Raw genomic sequence first — 18,158 nt, forward strand, 5'->3', positions numbered from 1 at the left:
GATCAGTGCTTGTAAGAAATCAAACTAGGGGTTGAGAAGTGAACACTGCAATGTGTTTATTGGCGTTTTTTTTAATTTTTACACAAAGATTAAAACCTCATGCTGAGATGAAAATTTAAATAAATAGGAAGAATTCAACAAGAAATTACTGAAGATTTACTTTAAAAGGTATTTTTTTTCTCACAGTGAACAAGATAGAAAAAGATGAGCAAAATCCACAGCCACTAAAATAAACATATTTAAGACATGGATGGGTAAATTAAGTCTTACTGATACTGGTTTTGTGTATTAGTGTTTTGTTATTAATCACCACACTTTGAATACAACATGATGTAAATAAAGTATGGCAGTGGCAATACTTCACAACTTGCTGTGCTTTTTCATGAGCCCTGAACCATTCTGTGCTGTGGTCCAACCTGAACTTTAAATTAGTTTAAAACAGACTTGCAGTGCAATGGTTAGACTTACTAGTGTGTCAATTATTATTTGAATAGAGCTAAAAATGTAAAATTCATGAATAAGTTAACAAATTTAATTTATGTTTTTAAACATTTTATGAAATTGTCCATCTGTCCAATTTACACCACTTATCCAATGAACAAATTTCAACACTTTCTGTGGCATCTCAATTTCCTCAACCTGCATAAAGATTCTTATAAGAAACAACAATGAGGGAGTGTGCAGCATCTAACATTCAAAATACAAAATAATCCTGAATAGTTCTGTTTCACAGAAACGACAAGTAAGTGTGAAGAATAAAAGAAGGAATCATATGGGGTCAGTTCATATGTGTCTGTTTAATTTGGATATAATCCAGAAGTTTTTACCTCAGTTGTGATTTGTCCCAGCCTTGTAGTGACAGACAGGCTTTGTTTGAGCAAGAGGCCATAGAAGGTGTTGCTGCTGAAAGCCTCCAAATCCACCTGGTGTTCGTAATCCCAGAACTCATTTAAGACATCTGGGCAGGGTGCTTTTAAAAAAAAAAAAAAAAGGTCAGTTAAAAAAGGGAGAGAAAGACAGATGACAAAGGTATAAAATTTATTTTGAACTGTTACACTTTTTGTTAAATTGCTACCATAAACCTTAATGTATGTATGTTTCAGTGAGTTTCAGTGTATTGTATTGGGACTGTATGTGATAGATAGACAATCTAAGAAAGTCTTAATAAAATACATTAAAGTTTGTGGTTATAAAGTTAAATGTTGTGGACAAATTTAAGGGATATACATAATTTTGCAAGGCACCTTGTAATAAGCTGCGTAACAAAAAGAACATTAAAAGCTGTTGTGCATGTGTGCACCTGTTTTGAAACATTTACTCGGGTGCAAAGTTCTGCTCGGTTCTTTTTTGTAATGACGTCAGAAGCTGAACAATAATAAACTGAAGAAGGACCCATTGATTGCACGCTTGGACTGTTTTCCTTTGAACTTTAAGTTAATGTAAACATGCCATCAGCTTCATGACGTCAGCTTTCTCAGCAGTAACTGGTTGGATGGGTGCACCACCCAGAGGTCAGTGTCAGTGTTGCGTAAGAAGCCACTGGGGTCTTCAAAGTTCCTCTTTGTTTAGACAGAATGTGGGGCTGGTGCACGTTGCAGGTACATTTTTCTACATTTGAATGTAAGTAGGAAACAAATTGGCCCGTAGGCTTTTATTGAATGAGTAAATGATCAGAATATTCAACCTGGCTGAATGGAGTCCTTCATTAGTCTAGCTTGTTGATTTCGATGGGTCTTCCTAATTGTGAAAATCCTTGAGCCTTTTGATGCATAGTCATCCATTTGGTAGACCAGCTGCAACGACCGATACCTCGCTTTGATTGGCTGCTTTTCTGGCCACCCATACTCCTGGAACATAATCTACACAAAATACAATGTTATTTTGAATTACTTGTGAACATCTAAAGGCCTTGTGTGCTTAAAACACTAACCAGCAGTGCAACACATAAACAGAGAATGACCACAGCTCCAAAAAGCAGCCCGCCAGTCACCAGCCAGTCCGGTCGAAGTAACAGATCACGTCTTCTGCTGATTCCCATTTGGGTCAAATGTCGTGGGATAGTTGGAAAGAAGGCCCCAGGCTCATAACACTGGCCCCCTGCAGGCATAACTCGTACATACTGAAAGGAATCACAATCAATAGTTAGCAACACTTTACCATTTATAACTTGTGTCAAAAAATGTATTAGGTCCCCTGCTAACCTTTCTCGTGAAGATCTGCACCTATATCAGTGTCTTGTCATGTTTTAAAAATGTTTTCTCTATCATTAGATGGAGAGCTCAATACAAGGTAACAGATCTCATTTAATTTCTTCGAAACAATCAAGTTTCTAACTAAAAAATGCCCCGAGTTGCATCTCGATAAATGTTTAACAAGATTTCACTTAAATTAATGAGTGTTGCTATTATTTATTGGGGTTTTTATGAACTGCTACACACAGCTTGCCATTGGCCTCTCTTACTCCAGTGATATGTATGTATTTTTGGCTGCATCAGCAGGGCTGGAGGTTTTGTTTTCTATGCAGCTAAGGATTGCCTTTGATTATGTATGGAGGATGGACGGCTTGTTGTCTACTGTTGTCCATGCAGAGGACGAGCTGCATGCAACTGTAGAAAGGCAACTAACTGACTGAGCTAGCCATGTAAGGTAAGTTTATTTATATAGCGCTTTTCAGTAACGAGACACTCAAAGCACTGTACATACAATTACAATACAATCACAAAGAAAATAAACACAGATACAGACAAAGAAAAACAAATCAAATGATACTACAATCCTAAGAAATCAAAAAATCTATGAATCCTTCTGAGAAATCTAATAGTCTCATCATTCCACTGATTTCTAACTAGGGAAGCTGAGTCACTGGTACAAAACAGCTTTAATCCACATTTCCAGGTGCTGATGATATATTGCTTTTACTGGTACTGAAGTTGAACTAAGTAATAACAGTCCATTGTAGTCTAACTAAGAAAGCTGGATCATTGGTGTAAGAGCAGCTAAAGTCCAAATTACTAATAATATTTGGTTTTCGCTGGTAATCCTTCTATAACTATCTTTGATGTCACTCTATCACAGAAGATAAATGTATCAGCACCACACTGACAGGCAAGTGAAAATACACAAAAACACACTAAAGATAAGCAATCATAGTAAAAATAAAATAACTTCTAAGTATTATTTTGTCTAATGTTTTATAATCAAGGGAAGCAAAACTTTTAAATTCTATATTTTTCTAAATTGGTGATACATTTCTATTTACTGGTTTGGAAAATTGCCAAACTGTGATAATATTTTCTGCAATTTATTAGAAAGAACATTTCACCAAAACAAAAGGGCAGCCGAAAATGGTATTGAGTTTAAAGGTGTTGTGACAATGCATCGCTATACATACTGTGGCTCTGTCAATCTAATCTAGTACACTTTTCTAAAGAAGCTTTCCCCTTTTAGTGGTAATTTGATTTGAACAAGGAACCATTTCAAACATTTGAGAGTGATTTGAGAGTAATTCCGTCAAACAAATGATTTTCGAGGATTTCTCCTTGACAAGAATTTGTTATTCAAATCCAACAGCACTGTCTGCTTCTGGTTGTCAGGAACACACCTTAAGATGTAAAATGATCTTTAGAAGTGAAATCCCAACTTTCCAAGGCTGCCCTCATAAAAACGGGTCATATTTCATTTCGGTGTCAACATATCTTTTATTGTGCTTAAATAAATTTACATCAGTCATTAGTGCTGCGACTAATCTGTTTTGCATCACACAGCTTTTAGCAACATATTAACGGTCATCTTTTATTCTTTTCGCCTTTCACTACTTGACTGTTAATGTTTAACTTCAGAATAATCATGGAGTGTGTGAAAAATGGCAAGATGTAGACATAAAAGGCAGAAAGTAAAACACATCAAACTATGCTGCTTTTTTTTTATAACTTTTACTGGTTGTCATTTTTTTCCTACTTATGAGCAGTAGAAAAAACTGGCTTTCTTGTCTATTTTATATATTTTGTTTTAAAACCTTTAGTACAGATTTTAATAATAAAAATAAGGTGTTTTGGCTCAAGGTTTTCCTGCTTTGAGGAGCTCATCAAGGGCCGTAGTGAGGAAGGGTGGATTTAGGTGTGATCACAGTCTTTCAAATGTCAAAAACAAAATTATTTTAAAAACAAAATTGACCAAACAAAAAAGGTCTATGTAAAAACTTCTGAATCTTGCTACTAAGAGAAAGAGAGTAGACAGAAGAAAGACAAATATTCCTAATAAACAGAGCTGTGATTGCTCACAAAGACCCTAAATGTTGCGCAGCATGTCATTACTAACATGATTACATGAGCACAAGGAATGTGTTGTGCCTGTGTGCATTACGGGTAGCAGAACTATTGGCAGTAATTGGCTTAGAGCTGAAGTCAAGGAAACAATTAAACCACTGCTATGTGTTGTTAATGTTCATTTTGTTCAGGAAACTGTGGTGTATATCTGAATTCAAATCAATGCTGTGCTGAAGGTGGTTTAGACTGTCACAACTCTTCAGCTATGACAATAGCTGTGTTACCACGAAGACTGAACACAGCAATGAACCACAACGTTGTTATATTGGACATTTTTTATATACAGGGCTGTTATTTGCCACCTTACAGATGTCTTTTGTTTTTGCTTTTTTTTAACACTTAAATGTCTTCATTATCATTAAATCATGATCATTAAACAAACTTGGCCAGACAGAGATTACATAAGTAAATGCAGAATACAGTTTTAGAATGTAGATTTCATTTACTGACGGAAAAAAAGCTGTTCAAATCAACCTGACCCTGATGTAAAAATAATAACTAGTAGTACCACTCTTGGCAGAAACAACTTCCACCAAGCATTTGATGATGAATCTTTTATATTAATGTGGAAAAATTAGCTTACCCTTCCTTTCAGAGTTTTTTTTTTACTTCAGATACATTGATGGGTTTTCCAGCCTGAACAGCCAGTTTAAATTTATGCCACGGTTCCCCAAAGTTTGACTAGGCCACCTCAAAACTTTAATTTAAATGATAAATGTCTTTCAGATGTGGATTTGCTGGACATCAAACCATCACAACACAATGTGTGACTGCGGGTTTGATGTTATTTTTCTGAAATGTTGTTAGTTTTACCCCACATGTGACTTATGGGTGAATGATAAACACTGACCTTAATTGAGGCAGGTGAGGCCTGTAGTGCTTCAGATCCTATTCTGGGTTCTTTTTTGACCTCCTGGGTGAGTCTTTAATGCGTTCTTAGTTGTAGTTACTTTGTTTCTTACTGGTTCTTGAATATCTTGAGATCGGGGCATAATGTGTGGCTTTTTTCATGTTTCAACAGGTTCTATCTAGGTTAGTTCCTTTTGATGGGTCGGGCAGGAATCAGACCTGAATGTGGCTCATGAAACTGACCCATATGATGTGGCTAATAAAAATTAATTAATAATATAACAAGGGGGAAATTACTTTTTACATAAGGCTAGGTTGGTTTATATAACTTTTATACCTTTTAACTAATGAATCCAAGGCATTTACAAAAATAGCAAAAACAGAAGAAATCTGCAAGGAGTAAATACATTTTCACAGCATTTCTTGAATTAAGCTCAATGACCAACTTAATGATCAAGGAATGACGTGGTTTTGTCTATGTTCTGTATTCTCCAAAATCACATCAGAGCCTGTCTGATGCCTAACAGCTATAAACAGTTCAATCCAAACACAAAAAGGAGGTTTTTATCAAATATCACAACAAAACTAATACATCCGCTTTTTTGACACCAGGAATGTATTTTCATTATGATTCTTTGTCAATAAAATGTAATGTGGGAGACTTCAACATTCATATGGACAATCCTGAAGACAGAAGTGCAATAGATCTATGTGACATTCTTAGAAATTTTGATTTGAGTCAACATGTTAAACAGCAAACGCACAAACAGGGACATATTTTGGACTTGATCATCACTAAGGGTCTAAACATTTCCAAGGTGTCTGTAACTGATGTTGCCCTATCTGACCACTTTTCTGTTATTTTTGAAAGCATCATCTGCAATGACTCAGTTTGCCAAAGAGACATGATAAGAAAACGCATCTTTAAGGACGGTGCTGCTGAAACCTTTAACCAGATTTACTCTTCTACCTCCACTTTGCCCTGTAACACTGTAGATGAGCTGGTAGATAACTTTAATTGTAAAATCTCGGACATATTGCTCCAATTAAAGTGAAAGTCATTTCTGGGAAGAAAATGTCTCCGTGGAGAAGTGCTCCACCAGTCAGAAGTGAAAAAAAGGAATGTCGAAAAGCTGAACGCAGGTGGTGAAAGACTGGACTCCAGGTTTACTATACTATCTATAAAGAGAAACTATACAGATATAACCTACAACTGAAAAATGCAAGGGAATCTTTCTTTTCTGAGATCATCAGCAAAAACATTAACAATGTTCGTGCATTATTTGCCACGGTCGACAGGCTAACAAACCCTCCTGTAACTGTAGCATCTGAACTCCTCTCTACCAGGGCCTGCAATGAATTTGCTAAATTCTTCACTGAAAAAACCCAAAAGATCAGAGGGGCAGTCAGCATATCCACATCAACTCCAGTACCAATGTTGTCTCCAACTAGAACTGATTTTGCCAAAATTTCCCAATTTCACCAAATAAACTAAAAAAACTTAGAAGAAATTGTACACCAACTAAGCTCTTCTTCCTGCTGTCTCGATGTTTTACCCACAGCTTTCCTTAAGAAAGCTTTGCCTGTAATAACATCTGATTTAACACAAATAATAAACACGTCCCTTTTGTCAAGTGTTTTCCCTCAGGCCCTGAAAAAGCAATTATCAAACCTCTATTGAAAAAGAGCAATTTGGATAAGCTGCTACTACAGAACTACAGGCCTATATCAAACCTCCCCTTCATTCAATTCAATTCAATTTAGTTTAGTTCATTTATATAGCGCCAATTCACAACACATGTTGTCTCAAGGCACTTCACAAAAGTCAGGTACATACATTCCAATTAATCGTAACCATTGAACAGTGCAGTCAGATTCAGTTATTTATTCAAATTGGATAAAAAGTGTTTCTGTCTAAGGAAACCCAGCAGATTGCATCCAGTCAGTGACTTGCAGCATTCACTCCTCCCGGATGAGCATGTAGAGACAGTGAACAGTCACTGGCGTTGACATTGCAGCAATCCCTCATACTGAGCATGCATGTAGCGACAGTGGAGAGGAAAAACTCCCTTTTAACAGGAAGAAACCTCCAGCAGAACCAGGCTCAGTGTGAGCGGCTATCTGACACAACCGACTGGGGGTTAGAGAGAACAGAGCAGAGACACAAAGAGAACAAAGAATCACTGATCCAGGAGTACTTTCTATGGGAAGGAAAAGTAAATGTTAATGGATGGTAGCTCCTTTAGTTTCACCTAGACAGAAAGAACAGATAAACTCTGAACCAGTTTTCAAGGTTAGAGTCTGAAAGAAAGCACATATAATTAGTTACAGTAAAAGCTCAGTCAGTAGCCATGTCTAGGAGAGAGAAAGGGTTAAACACTGAAAGACAGGGCAAGGCCATGTGGATCGTCGGTAGAGGGTGAGCATCAAGTTGTTGCCAGCAGAAGCTTGGACGATGCCCCCTCCAGAAAGGTGTCACAGGTAGACACAGACTCAGGCCAGGTGTAACTTCTAGGAAGAGAAAAGAGAGAGAACATAAAGTTAGAAGCTGAAATAACAGCAAATAATGCAAAATTGGAGAGTAGTGTGAGAATGTAGAGAAAGGGTGAAAGTGGTCATTATGTCCTCCAGCAGCCTAAGCCTATAGCAGCATAACTACAGAGATAGCTCAGGATAACCTAAGCCACTCTAACTATAAGCTTTATCAAAAAGGAAGGTTTTAAGCCTAGCCTTAAAAGTAGACAGGGTGTCTGCCTCACGGACTAAAACCGGGAGCTGGTTCCACAGGAGAGGAGCCTGATAACTAAAGGATCTGCCTCCCATTCTACTTCTAGAGACTCTAGGAACCACCAGTAAACCTGCAGTCTGAGAACGAAGTGCTCTGTTAGGAACATATGGAACAATCAGATCTCTGATGTATGATGGAGCTAGATCATTAAGGGCTTTATATGTGAGGAGGAGAATTTTAAATTCTATTCTGGATTTAACAGGGAGCCAATGAAGGGAAGCTAAAATAGGAGAAATATGATCTCTCTTTTTAATTTTCATCAGAACTCTTGCTGCAGCATTCTGAATCAGCTGAAGGCTTTTAACTGCATTTTGTGGACATCCTGATAGTAACGAATTACAATAGTTCAGCCTTGAAGTAACAAATGCATGGACTAGTTTTTCAGCGGCACTCCTGGATAGGATATTTCTAATTTTGGCAATGTTCTGGAGATGAAAGAAGGAAATCCTAGAAACCTGTTTAATATGGGATTTAAATGACATGTCCTGGTCAAAAATAACACCAAGGTTTTTCACTTTATTACTGGAGGTCAATTTAATGCCATCCAGGTTAAGTGATTGACTAAGCAGTTTATTTTTCAAAGACTCCGGTCCAAAGACGACAACTTGTCTTGTCTGAATTTAGAAGCAGAAAATGTCAAGTCATCCAAGTTTTTATGTCTTCAAGACATGCTTGTAGTCTACCTAACTGGTTGGGCTCATCAGGATTCATGGATAAGTAAAGCTGAATATCATCAGCGTAACAGTGAAAATTTATCCAATGCTGCCTGATAATTTTACCTATTGGAAGCATATATATAGTAAAGAAAATTGGCCCAAACACTGAACCTTGTGGTACTCCACAATTAACCCTGGAGTTTGAAGATGATTTATCATTTACATGAACAAACTGGAATCTGTCAGACAAATAAGATTTAAACCAGCCTAGCGCTATTCCCCTGATGCCTACAGAATATTCCAGCCTTTCTTGTGATCGACTGTATCAAATGCAGCACTGAGATCTAATAGAACCAGTACAGACAGAAGTCCATTATCTGAGGCCATAAGATCCAATTTGAATAAAAAGCTAACTCCGACTGCACTGTTCAATTGTTAGGATTAATTGGAATGTATGTACCTGACTGTTGTGAAGTGCCTTGAGACAACATGTGTTGTGAATTGGCGCTATATAAATAAAACTAAATTGAATTGAATTGAATTGAATATCATTAGAGCTGTTTCTGTGTTATGATGAGCTCTGAAGCCTGACTGAAACTCTTCAAATAGGTCATTGCTGTGTAAATGCTCACACATTTGATTAGCAACTATTTTCCCAAGAATTTTAGATAAGAATGGAAGATTGGATATAGGTCTGTAATTTTTTAAGTCATCTCGATCAAGCGAAGGTTTCTTAAGTAAAGGTTTAATTACAGCTACCTTAAAAGCTTGTGATACATATCCATTTACAAAGGATAGATTAATCATATCTAAAATGGGGCTGATAATCAGAGGGAACACTTCCTTAAATAATTTGGTCGGGATTGGGTCTAACATACAAGTTGAAGGTTTAGATGAAGCTAATATTTCTGATAACTCAGGAAGCTTCACAGGATCAAAACAGTCCAAACACAGATCAGGTTCTACGGTTACTTCCAATGTTGTCTCACTTTGAGGATGAAATAATCATCTTCGGGAGTATGTCAAAGATTTTCTTTTTAATAGAATCAATTTTATGTAAGAAGAATCCCATAAAGTCATGACTGCTGAGAGCTAAGGGAATGGATGGCTCAACAGAGCTATGATTCTGTGTAAGTTTAGCACCTGTACTAAAGAGAAACCTAGGATTATTCTTGTTCTCTTCTATTAATGAAGAGAAATAAACTGTTCTGACTTGGCGAAGTGTCTTTTTATACAACAGTAGGCTATTTTTCCAGATTAAGTAGGAATCCTCTAGGTGTATAGAGCGCCATTTTCTCTCCAATTTTCTAACATTGTGCTTTAAAGTACGCAGCTCTGAATTAAACCAAGGAGCCTGCCTCCTATGAATGATTACCTTCTTTTTCAAGGGGGCTGCATTGTCTAATGCACCACGCAATGATGACGTAACACTATGAACAACAGAACCAATTTGTGAAGGGGCAGAAACAAAATTATTGCCCTCCACTGTGTTTTTCTGTGATAATGAGGAAATTAAAAGTGGAACAAATTATTTAAAGGTTGTTACAGTCACCAGCAACATTATTGAAAAAGCTGTGTTTCAACAGTTAAACAACTTCCTAACAATGACCAGCCGCTTCGATGTCTTTCAGTCAGGCTTCCTGCTCACCACAGTACAGAGACTGCTCTTGTCAAGGTGTTCATTGACATCCGTATAAAGGCAGACTGTGGAAGAACCACAGTGCTGGTATTATTGGACCTTAATGCAGCATTCGACACTGTTGATCACTCAATTTTATTAGAGCGCCTGGAAAACTGGGTCGGCCTTTCTGGTACAGCACTTGTTGGTTTAAATCCTACTTGAAGGAAAGGGACGTCTTTGTGTCAGTAGGTAACTTTACATCAGAGACCACAAAAATCACATGTGGCGTTCCTCAAGGGTCCATCTTAGGGCCTCTCCTATTCAATATCTACATGCTCCCCCAACTCAGATTTTAATAAACAACAACATAAGTTATCATAACTATGCAGACGACACACAGCTATACATTATGATATCACCAGGTGACTATGAACCCATTCAAGTGCTGGGTAAATGCTTGGAAGAAATCAATGCATGGATGGGCCAAAATGTTCTTCAGCTGAATCAAAATAAAACTGAAGTAATAATTTTTGGACCACAGGACGAGCGTTTAAAAGTTTGCACACAGCTTCAGTTAATACAGCTAGAAACCACCAAACAGGATCGAAATCTGGGTGTAGTGATGGACTCAGACCTGAACTTTTGGAGACACATAAAGACAGTAACAAGGTCAGCCTTCAATCACCTAAAGAACATATCAACGATTAAAGGACTAATGTCTCAGCAGGACCTTGAAAAACTAATTCATGCGTTCATCTTTAGTAGAATTGATTACTGCAATGGTATCTTCACAGGTCTGCCTAAAAAGTCAATCAGACAGTTGCAGTTGATCCAGAACGCTGCTGCCCGTGTCCTCACTAGAACTAAGAAAATGGAGCACATCACCCCGGTTCTAAAGTCCCTACACTGGCTCCCTGTAGCTCAGAGAATAGACTTTAAAATACTTCTGTTAGTCTATAAATCACTGAATGGCTTAGCACCAAAATACATTACGGACTTGTTGTCAGTGTATCAACCAGCCAGACCTCTCAGGTCTTCTGGCTCAAATCTACTCAGCATACCCAGAACCAGACCCAATCATGGAGAAGCAGCTTTTAGTTATTATGCTCCACTAATCTGGAATAAACTCCCTGAAAACTGTAAAAGCGCAGAAACCCTAAGTTGCTTTAAATCAAGATTAAAACCTTATTTGTTTAGAGTGGCTTTTGAATGTGTTATCTAAACATTATTAGTTATATTTTCAGTCCAATTTTCCTTATGTTTTCTTATCCATCATTCTATTCTCTTTATTTTTTTTATTACCTCTGTTGTTTGATTTTCTGTATCATTGTAATGTTTTTCCTTATGTACAGCGCTTTGAGGGCCTTGTTGCTGAAAAGCGTTATATAAATAAACTTGACTTGACTTGACTTGACTTGACTTAATGTAAGAAAGAAGCTTTAATTTTTGAGTTAAGGTATACCATGTGTTTATGATTATTGCTGCTAAGTGTGAAGACGTAAACTCCAGGTTGGCTGAAGACCACCGAAAAGAAGGTAGGAGGAGTCCAGGACAGCATCAGCTTTTGTTCCAGCAGCCTGAATGTGCCCCAGTCAAAATTGCTGTTGGTGTTGTAGAGACTTTCACTGAACGATGTGCAGAGAGGATAAAAGAATGTCAAAAATATAAGTAGTAAAATAAACTTTCAATCCTTAAAGAGTCAAGCATCTGACTTACACATCATACAGGGGGTAATGGTCTGTGTTGACGGTGAACAGTAAAATATCCCCCAGATGGAGACATGTTGTCGGGTTGAGAACTCCAATTCTACTTAGACTCTGTTTCTCAATATCACTCAAGTCTTTGTTCCACTCTCTGAAATGAAGTTCCCTTATTGCATCACTGATATTTCCCACGCCATTGACCTCATCCAAGACCTCATAATTGTCTTCTGTAAACCAGTCATGCAGAACATCATTAATGCAATGATTCAGTTTGCATGTGTTGAGAATTTCCATGTAGTCATTATTATTGTCATTGGTGTGCGTAGTATGTAGCAATGACAAACCGCCTGAGCTTTGTTTGGTGTCTGGAAACAGGTGCTGAATTTCCTCTGGGAGGCCACTGAGGAGGCCAAAGAATCCCGCCTCTGCAGTTGTGATACAGATGAAGAAGAAAAAGGAGGTCACGAGTGTCACAAGGAACCACAAAGAAATCAGCTGCTGGATAGAAAAAACCCTATTGTCTATGTGTCTGTAATTGTTTGAAAGAGTGTCTCGACCTGTTGTCTGAACAATATAGACCGGACGTAAGGATTTGTGATGACTGTGGCACTGCAGAGTCCCTTGAGAATCCCACATTTCAAAAACTGTCTTCAGCACACTGCCTGAGATGCTTGACACCTGCAGGCACACAATAACAGTGTTTGCCATTAATAGGTCAATGCAACACGAGATATAAAGCTGTAGTTTTCAGAATGAAGGTGACATTGCATGCATGTATGTGTTATCTGAACAGGCTTTGTCCCCTACAATGTCCATTGTGTTTGTTTCAGTAGAAATGCAACAAGGATATATGTGCAACAACTGAGGAAAACATTGAATCCTTAAAATATAGGATAAATTCAATCTTTTGGCAGATTTTATCAGTATTGATGTAACTCTATTCTCCACCTGACTTTCATAGCTCCATGTCAGAGCCATATCTTGATCATATGTGCACTGGAGCTTCAGATGGCTAGCTGGCTTCCTCTTGCATAGGCCTCCACATGCAGCTCTGCCAGGAGGCTCTTTGCAAACACACAAACCCAGCTCCCTGTCATAACCACGGTAGTCCTCTGCACTTTGGCATACCTGCAGAAAAAAACACAATGCAACCCTGATTACTTGTAAGTTATCTAATGAATTCCTCTGAAACAACACATATGAAATCATTAATGAGCAAAAGTCACAGGAAGCAGTTTATAGTTAAATATTAATTGGACTCATTAAGCTTAGAGGTTTGTAAGGTTTATGGGGTAAAGGGCAAAGACATCCAGGTTGTACTCATTACCCTCAGTAATCATGTGTTTACTTTGCATGTTCTGTAAACAGGACATAGTTGTTGCATATCTTCTGTATGAGTTTCCTGTCTCGTATCATTTTGTAAAAGATAGACCAACAACCTTTTCCCTACTTCTTCTTTAGTGTGTGGCAGGTCCTATCACAAGTACAAGAATTTACCTCATCTTTGCAGTGAAGCGACCACTGGTTCTGGTCCAAGCATTCCCCATATTGTGTGCGAGATTTCCCATCTCTGCAGACACTGTACACTTGCTGCACACACATTTCTCTGTCACTGGTGGGTTGATATCCAATGGTGCAGAAGCAGCTGCTGTCGGTGCTCTATGTAGTAAAAAAAGGATAGAAAGAGGTCCAAGTTATGGTCTGGAGGTTGGTTCAAATGACCAACACAATGATTTAATGCAAGGACAGACGTGGCACTTTCAGCTACTACAACTTCCTGTCTGTATCACCTTCTACATTTATGGTTGCTTACGCTCTGCTCTTGCTGACTTCTCTAGGGTGCTGCTGGGATACTAATAGGTATCCAATAAACATTTACCCAGTGTCTCTGATTGCCCCCCTCTTACCCTATAGTTATAACTTGCATACAAAAACTGGGCTGTATGTCGAAATCTGCATGTTGTCACCCTAAACCTACATAGGGATGAAGTTATCAGAGCTGTAGTTCTTTTTTTTTTTTTACTTCCAATTAGCTTTGAGCTGGATTTTTGTGTTACCTTAAAATTACAATAATGTGAGTTAAGAGACATGTTAAAAGTCATTATTTTGTACTTCTACAATGATATATAAATATATTTAAAACTGTTAACTGCCTTAACAATATTTACCTTTTTTCATTTTTTTGTTGATGTTCAGTATTGATTTTATGCCTAACATACATTTTGCTATTGTGTTCCAATCATTCCCAGATGGTTTCGTCAGACCATAGCAAATTCTTCTACTAGGTTTTGAGAGACTTCAGTGTGATCTGAAGGTTTTCTTTAGGAAAAAAGAGTGTTGAGAACATAGCAAGAAATTCTTGCAGTTTCTTCAGTGTTGTAGCCTGCCTCTTGCTTGCCCCTTCAGACCAGTTTTTTATCTATGGCCTGTATTTTGTATGATTATTGATTGCTGTTTTCGCTGTGCGATTGTATATAAATATTGCTTTGGATTTTTCTTTTGCGCTCCTTCCCATACATTAACATTTGTACAAGGAAATCACTTTGATCTGTCACTTCTCTCCACAATCTGCCTCAATTTCAAGGTTGCAAATGTGTAAACCATTGAAGACTGAATGTTGAAGGTAAATCAAAAAGTGTTTCAGCAAATGTTTGGTATGCAACCAGGTTATTGATCTCCCGACAGATTTATATGCAACTCGGTTAAATTGCAGAGGATAAACGTAATAATAAAGGGGGAAAATATTTAAAATTCTGTATCAAGGTCTAATTTTTTACATCAATAAAACCTGGCATTTTAAGAGAGGTGTATAAACTTTTAAGATCTACTGTAAGTATCCAGTAAGTGCTTCATAAATAGCCTGCTTTTTAGATATTCCAACCATATGTATAAACACAAGTGATCTCCCACAGACAAGTTGGCAAAATCTCATTCCCTTAATCCTGAGCTGATGAGAGGAGAGGTCAACACCTATGCAACTGAAGCTACCTGGGAAACCTGATCCTTCTGTACAGTAACACTATCTGGAACTCTCCTGCCTTGAAGCTACAGATTGTTTATCGTCTAATATTTCTGAGTGACAGTCAGGAAGCTACTCCTTTGACTCTATTCATGTGGAAAGAGCAATATTACAACAAAAAAGAAATCATAGGCTTTATAAATAAGAGCATTCCCTCATTTTAAAAGTAAGTAAGAGTACTGTACTGTGTTGCTAAAGATAAGCAGTCTTGAAGTGGAGACTGTGCTGATCCCTGTACCTTGTAAGACCACTTGAACAACAAACATGGAAACAACACCTGAAAACTCTGTCCCTCTCGTGGGCAGATGCAAACATCCTGGCCAGACAAAGGCTGGAGAGCCACAGGACCACAGGCCAGGGGGGATAACAAGCCTGGTCGAGGGCAGTAGTGGTGTGGAGGACACTTCAGACAGCTCTCTTCAGACACAGCTCCAGCAGTTGGCCCGTATGTGCCCTTAGGACAGGGGACTGGACCAAAGCTGGCTGGAGGACAGTAGAAACCTAATATGTGCAAAAACATGTCCGTCTGTCTTGCCATTTGATGACAAAAAAGAATGCAGTGGGCAAAACTTACCTGGCTGACAGTGCAGACCTTCCTTGTTTTGTTGACCGATGTCCCTTTCATGGGCCATTGCGCTGAGCACCACAGCTAATAGCCAACCAAACCACATGCATCTGAACGTTTGCATTATTTTTTTAAATACCGACTTGCTGAAAAAATCTTTGAACAAACACCTCTGTTTTACACAGAAACCATGTCGTGTTTTATCCATGGTCCTTGCTTTGAAAAGAAAATCAGATGTAATACTCCAATGAAAAAAATTCTACAGTCCTCTGTTCTCCAGAAATGACTATACAGCCATCTAGGTAGTCTGCATAACTTTCAGTGGGTAGCTGAATGATTTATAAGGCCAGTAAGGTTAGGTGACAGTGACATGAAAGTGACTGCTCAAAGGAAAGCAGCAGGGCGAAAGAAAGAACACCTGCCTGCTTCTGGAAGATCACCTTACAACATTTGTTCTACTCAATCCTACCGTGATACTGATTATTGGTTTGGCTCCCAATGTGAGTCAACACTGCTTTGCTTTACTTGATGCCTGTTTTGCCAAATTAACAACTCATATCCATCAACAAGTTCAGTTCAATTCAGCTCAGTTCAGTTCAGTACAGTTTATTTATATGGGCGCAGTTCACATCAAAAATGTTACTTCAAAGCACCTTACAAAAGAAACAAATAAATTCATATACAGTCGCACACAGTGTCATGATCCTGAGGTGTTTGGGTTTTGATTCTCTTTTGTGTGTGTATTTTGATAATATCCTTGTTTTTATTCAGTTCATTTCTCTGTGTTTATTATTGTTAATAGGTGTCTGGATATTAATTTATTACTTTGTGTTTTGATTCCTGGTTTATTGCTTTGTTCCCTGTACTATTTATTCTGTTAGATGTTTGGGTTTCTTTGCATCCCAGTTCAGCTCTACTCATGTTACTTAGTCTCTCTCCCTCAGCTTCCCCACTTTCCTTCTGTCACAGCTGCTCCACATCTTATTGCTCTTCTGGTTTGTTTGTCATTTCTCCACTCATCCCTCAGCATTTAAGCTTATCGGTTGTCATGTTCTCCACTGGATTCTCTCGTTATTCCTTCGTTTCCATACCCGTTGTTCTGCCTGTGCTCTTAGTCTTGTTCTTGTGTTCCCAGTCTTGCTCCCTTTGTGCTCCGCTGTAGGTTTTGTACATTTCCTTTTGTTATTAAACTTCATCGTGTTCATCCAACATTCCTGTCTGCACTTGTCAGACAGGAATGTTGTGGAGTGAACCTATGTGCACTCCACAAACCTGACACAAATCATGACACACAGTGGCTTCAACCATGAAAGAAACACAGTCAATATATACAAGCACTGGGCTAGGAGTACTTTCTGTGAGAAAGAAAATCAGAGGGTACCCATACATTATGGCAGCAAAAGCTCCGTAATTGACTCTTTTTATTCGATAAAACCACAGACAGTACTATGTGTGCACGGTTTGTCAATGGCAAATGGCTGCATCCAGGAAAGAGGCAAACGTCTAATCTGCACTTTTCTACAGACGTTAAACACACAGGACTAATGACTCATTTCAGAATCTTTGATTTGCCTGTCACTAACTACAAAGTGAAATAAGATCACTGTATTTGTGGCTAAAAGCTGACAGGTCTGTTGTGTGATAAAATGCTCTTTGAATGTGTGAGCTAATCCTGTCTAAATGCACCGTGGTCAAAACTATTCATTCAAGCAAATAGTCCATTTGTTACAGATATAGACTGCTTTGTAAAATCACTACAAACCTTTGATTGGTAGTTCCTTTGACCCTAATATCTACATGTCTGTGCAACAATCAGTGTCAAATGGTTGCCCTTTGCTCCATAGTAAAATGATGAAAAAGGCTTGTCTCATTGATATGAAGAACTGTTAGTTGGCCGGTCATTTCAACACAAGCGTTAGATAATAAATTGTATTATGTAACTATTTCTTCACTTGTAAACTCTGTCATTTGTGTGTACTAAGTTTTCTTTTTTTAAATAATTGCTTTGATTTATACTGACTCAACCAATGGCCAACTCAGCGGTTCAGAAAACAGTCAACAGGCCTGTTTTCATTGTCAGTAGTCAAGGTCTTACTAAACTCTGTTATTGTGGTGAAATAAATGTGAGATTTGGATACCTGGAATAACCTACATAAGGGATTTCATCACGATAGCCATGGACTTTGACCCTGCAGTGACGGCTTGCAGCTTATCTAACTGAACCGGACTCAACTTTTACCCAGATCTCCATGTTGGTTGTGGCACAACCACATAGGACTAAACAGAGTGAATCATGCATAGTATAAAAACATTTTACGAGCTGTGGAATAATTCATTTCTTTAATGAAAGAGTCAAACGTAATCAGTTGCTCTGTTGTTGTGAACAGATTACATAAGGCATGACATTCGGAGCTGTTTGAACAGGTCTAAAGCTCAATAACGCTGATTGCTGCTCAGCTTAAAAACCATAAAAGATAAAGCAAAATGCATAAGAATCTACAACCAGCACCGGGTAATAAACACAGGATAACAAGGTAGCACACAAACATTTAAATCTTTTCTTTAAACTTGTGCCTCTTTTTTTAGCTTATTTTCTTGAAATGAAGAGGCTAAAACTATTGTCAATTAAGCT

At 38.0% G+C, this 18,158-nt stretch overlaps 1 protein-coding gene across 1 annotated transcript in view; it reads right to left on the minus strand.

Annotated features, from left to right (window-relative positions):
• si:dkey-103g5.4 overlaps window positions 1-15,593 on the minus strand; it is a 37,820-nt gene extending 22,227 nt beyond the window's left edge. Inside the window, exons 1-10 of the mRNA XM_047392737.1 lie at window positions 15,536-15,593; window positions 15,239-15,462; window positions 13,440-13,601; window positions 12,891-13,070; window positions 12,500-12,620; window positions 12,287-12,367; window positions 11,956-12,169; window positions 11,702-11,864; window positions 1,685-1,859; window positions 828-970 (exon numbers count right to left, since the gene is read on the minus strand). Coding sequence (XP_047248693.1) covers window positions 828-970; window positions 1,685-1,859; window positions 11,702-11,864; window positions 11,956-12,169; window positions 12,287-12,367; window positions 12,500-12,620; window positions 12,891-13,070; window positions 13,440-13,601; window positions 15,239-15,462; window positions 15,536-15,593 — 1,521 coding nt within the window. The remainder of the gene's footprint in view (window positions 1-827; window positions 971-1,684; window positions 1,860-11,701; window positions 11,865-11,955; window positions 12,170-12,286; window positions 12,368-12,499; window positions 12,621-12,890; window positions 13,071-13,439; window positions 13,602-15,238; window positions 15,463-15,535) is intronic.
• Window positions 15,594-18,158: the final 2,565 nt, after the last annotated feature.

This window comes from Girardinichthys multiradiatus, chromosome 18, assembly GCF_021462225.1.
Source record: "Girardinichthys multiradiatus isolate DD_20200921_A chromosome 18, DD_fGirMul_XY1, whole genome shotgun sequence".
NCBI lineage: Eukaryota > Metazoa > Chordata > Actinopteri > Cyprinodontiformes > Goodeidae > Girardinichthys > Girardinichthys multiradiatus.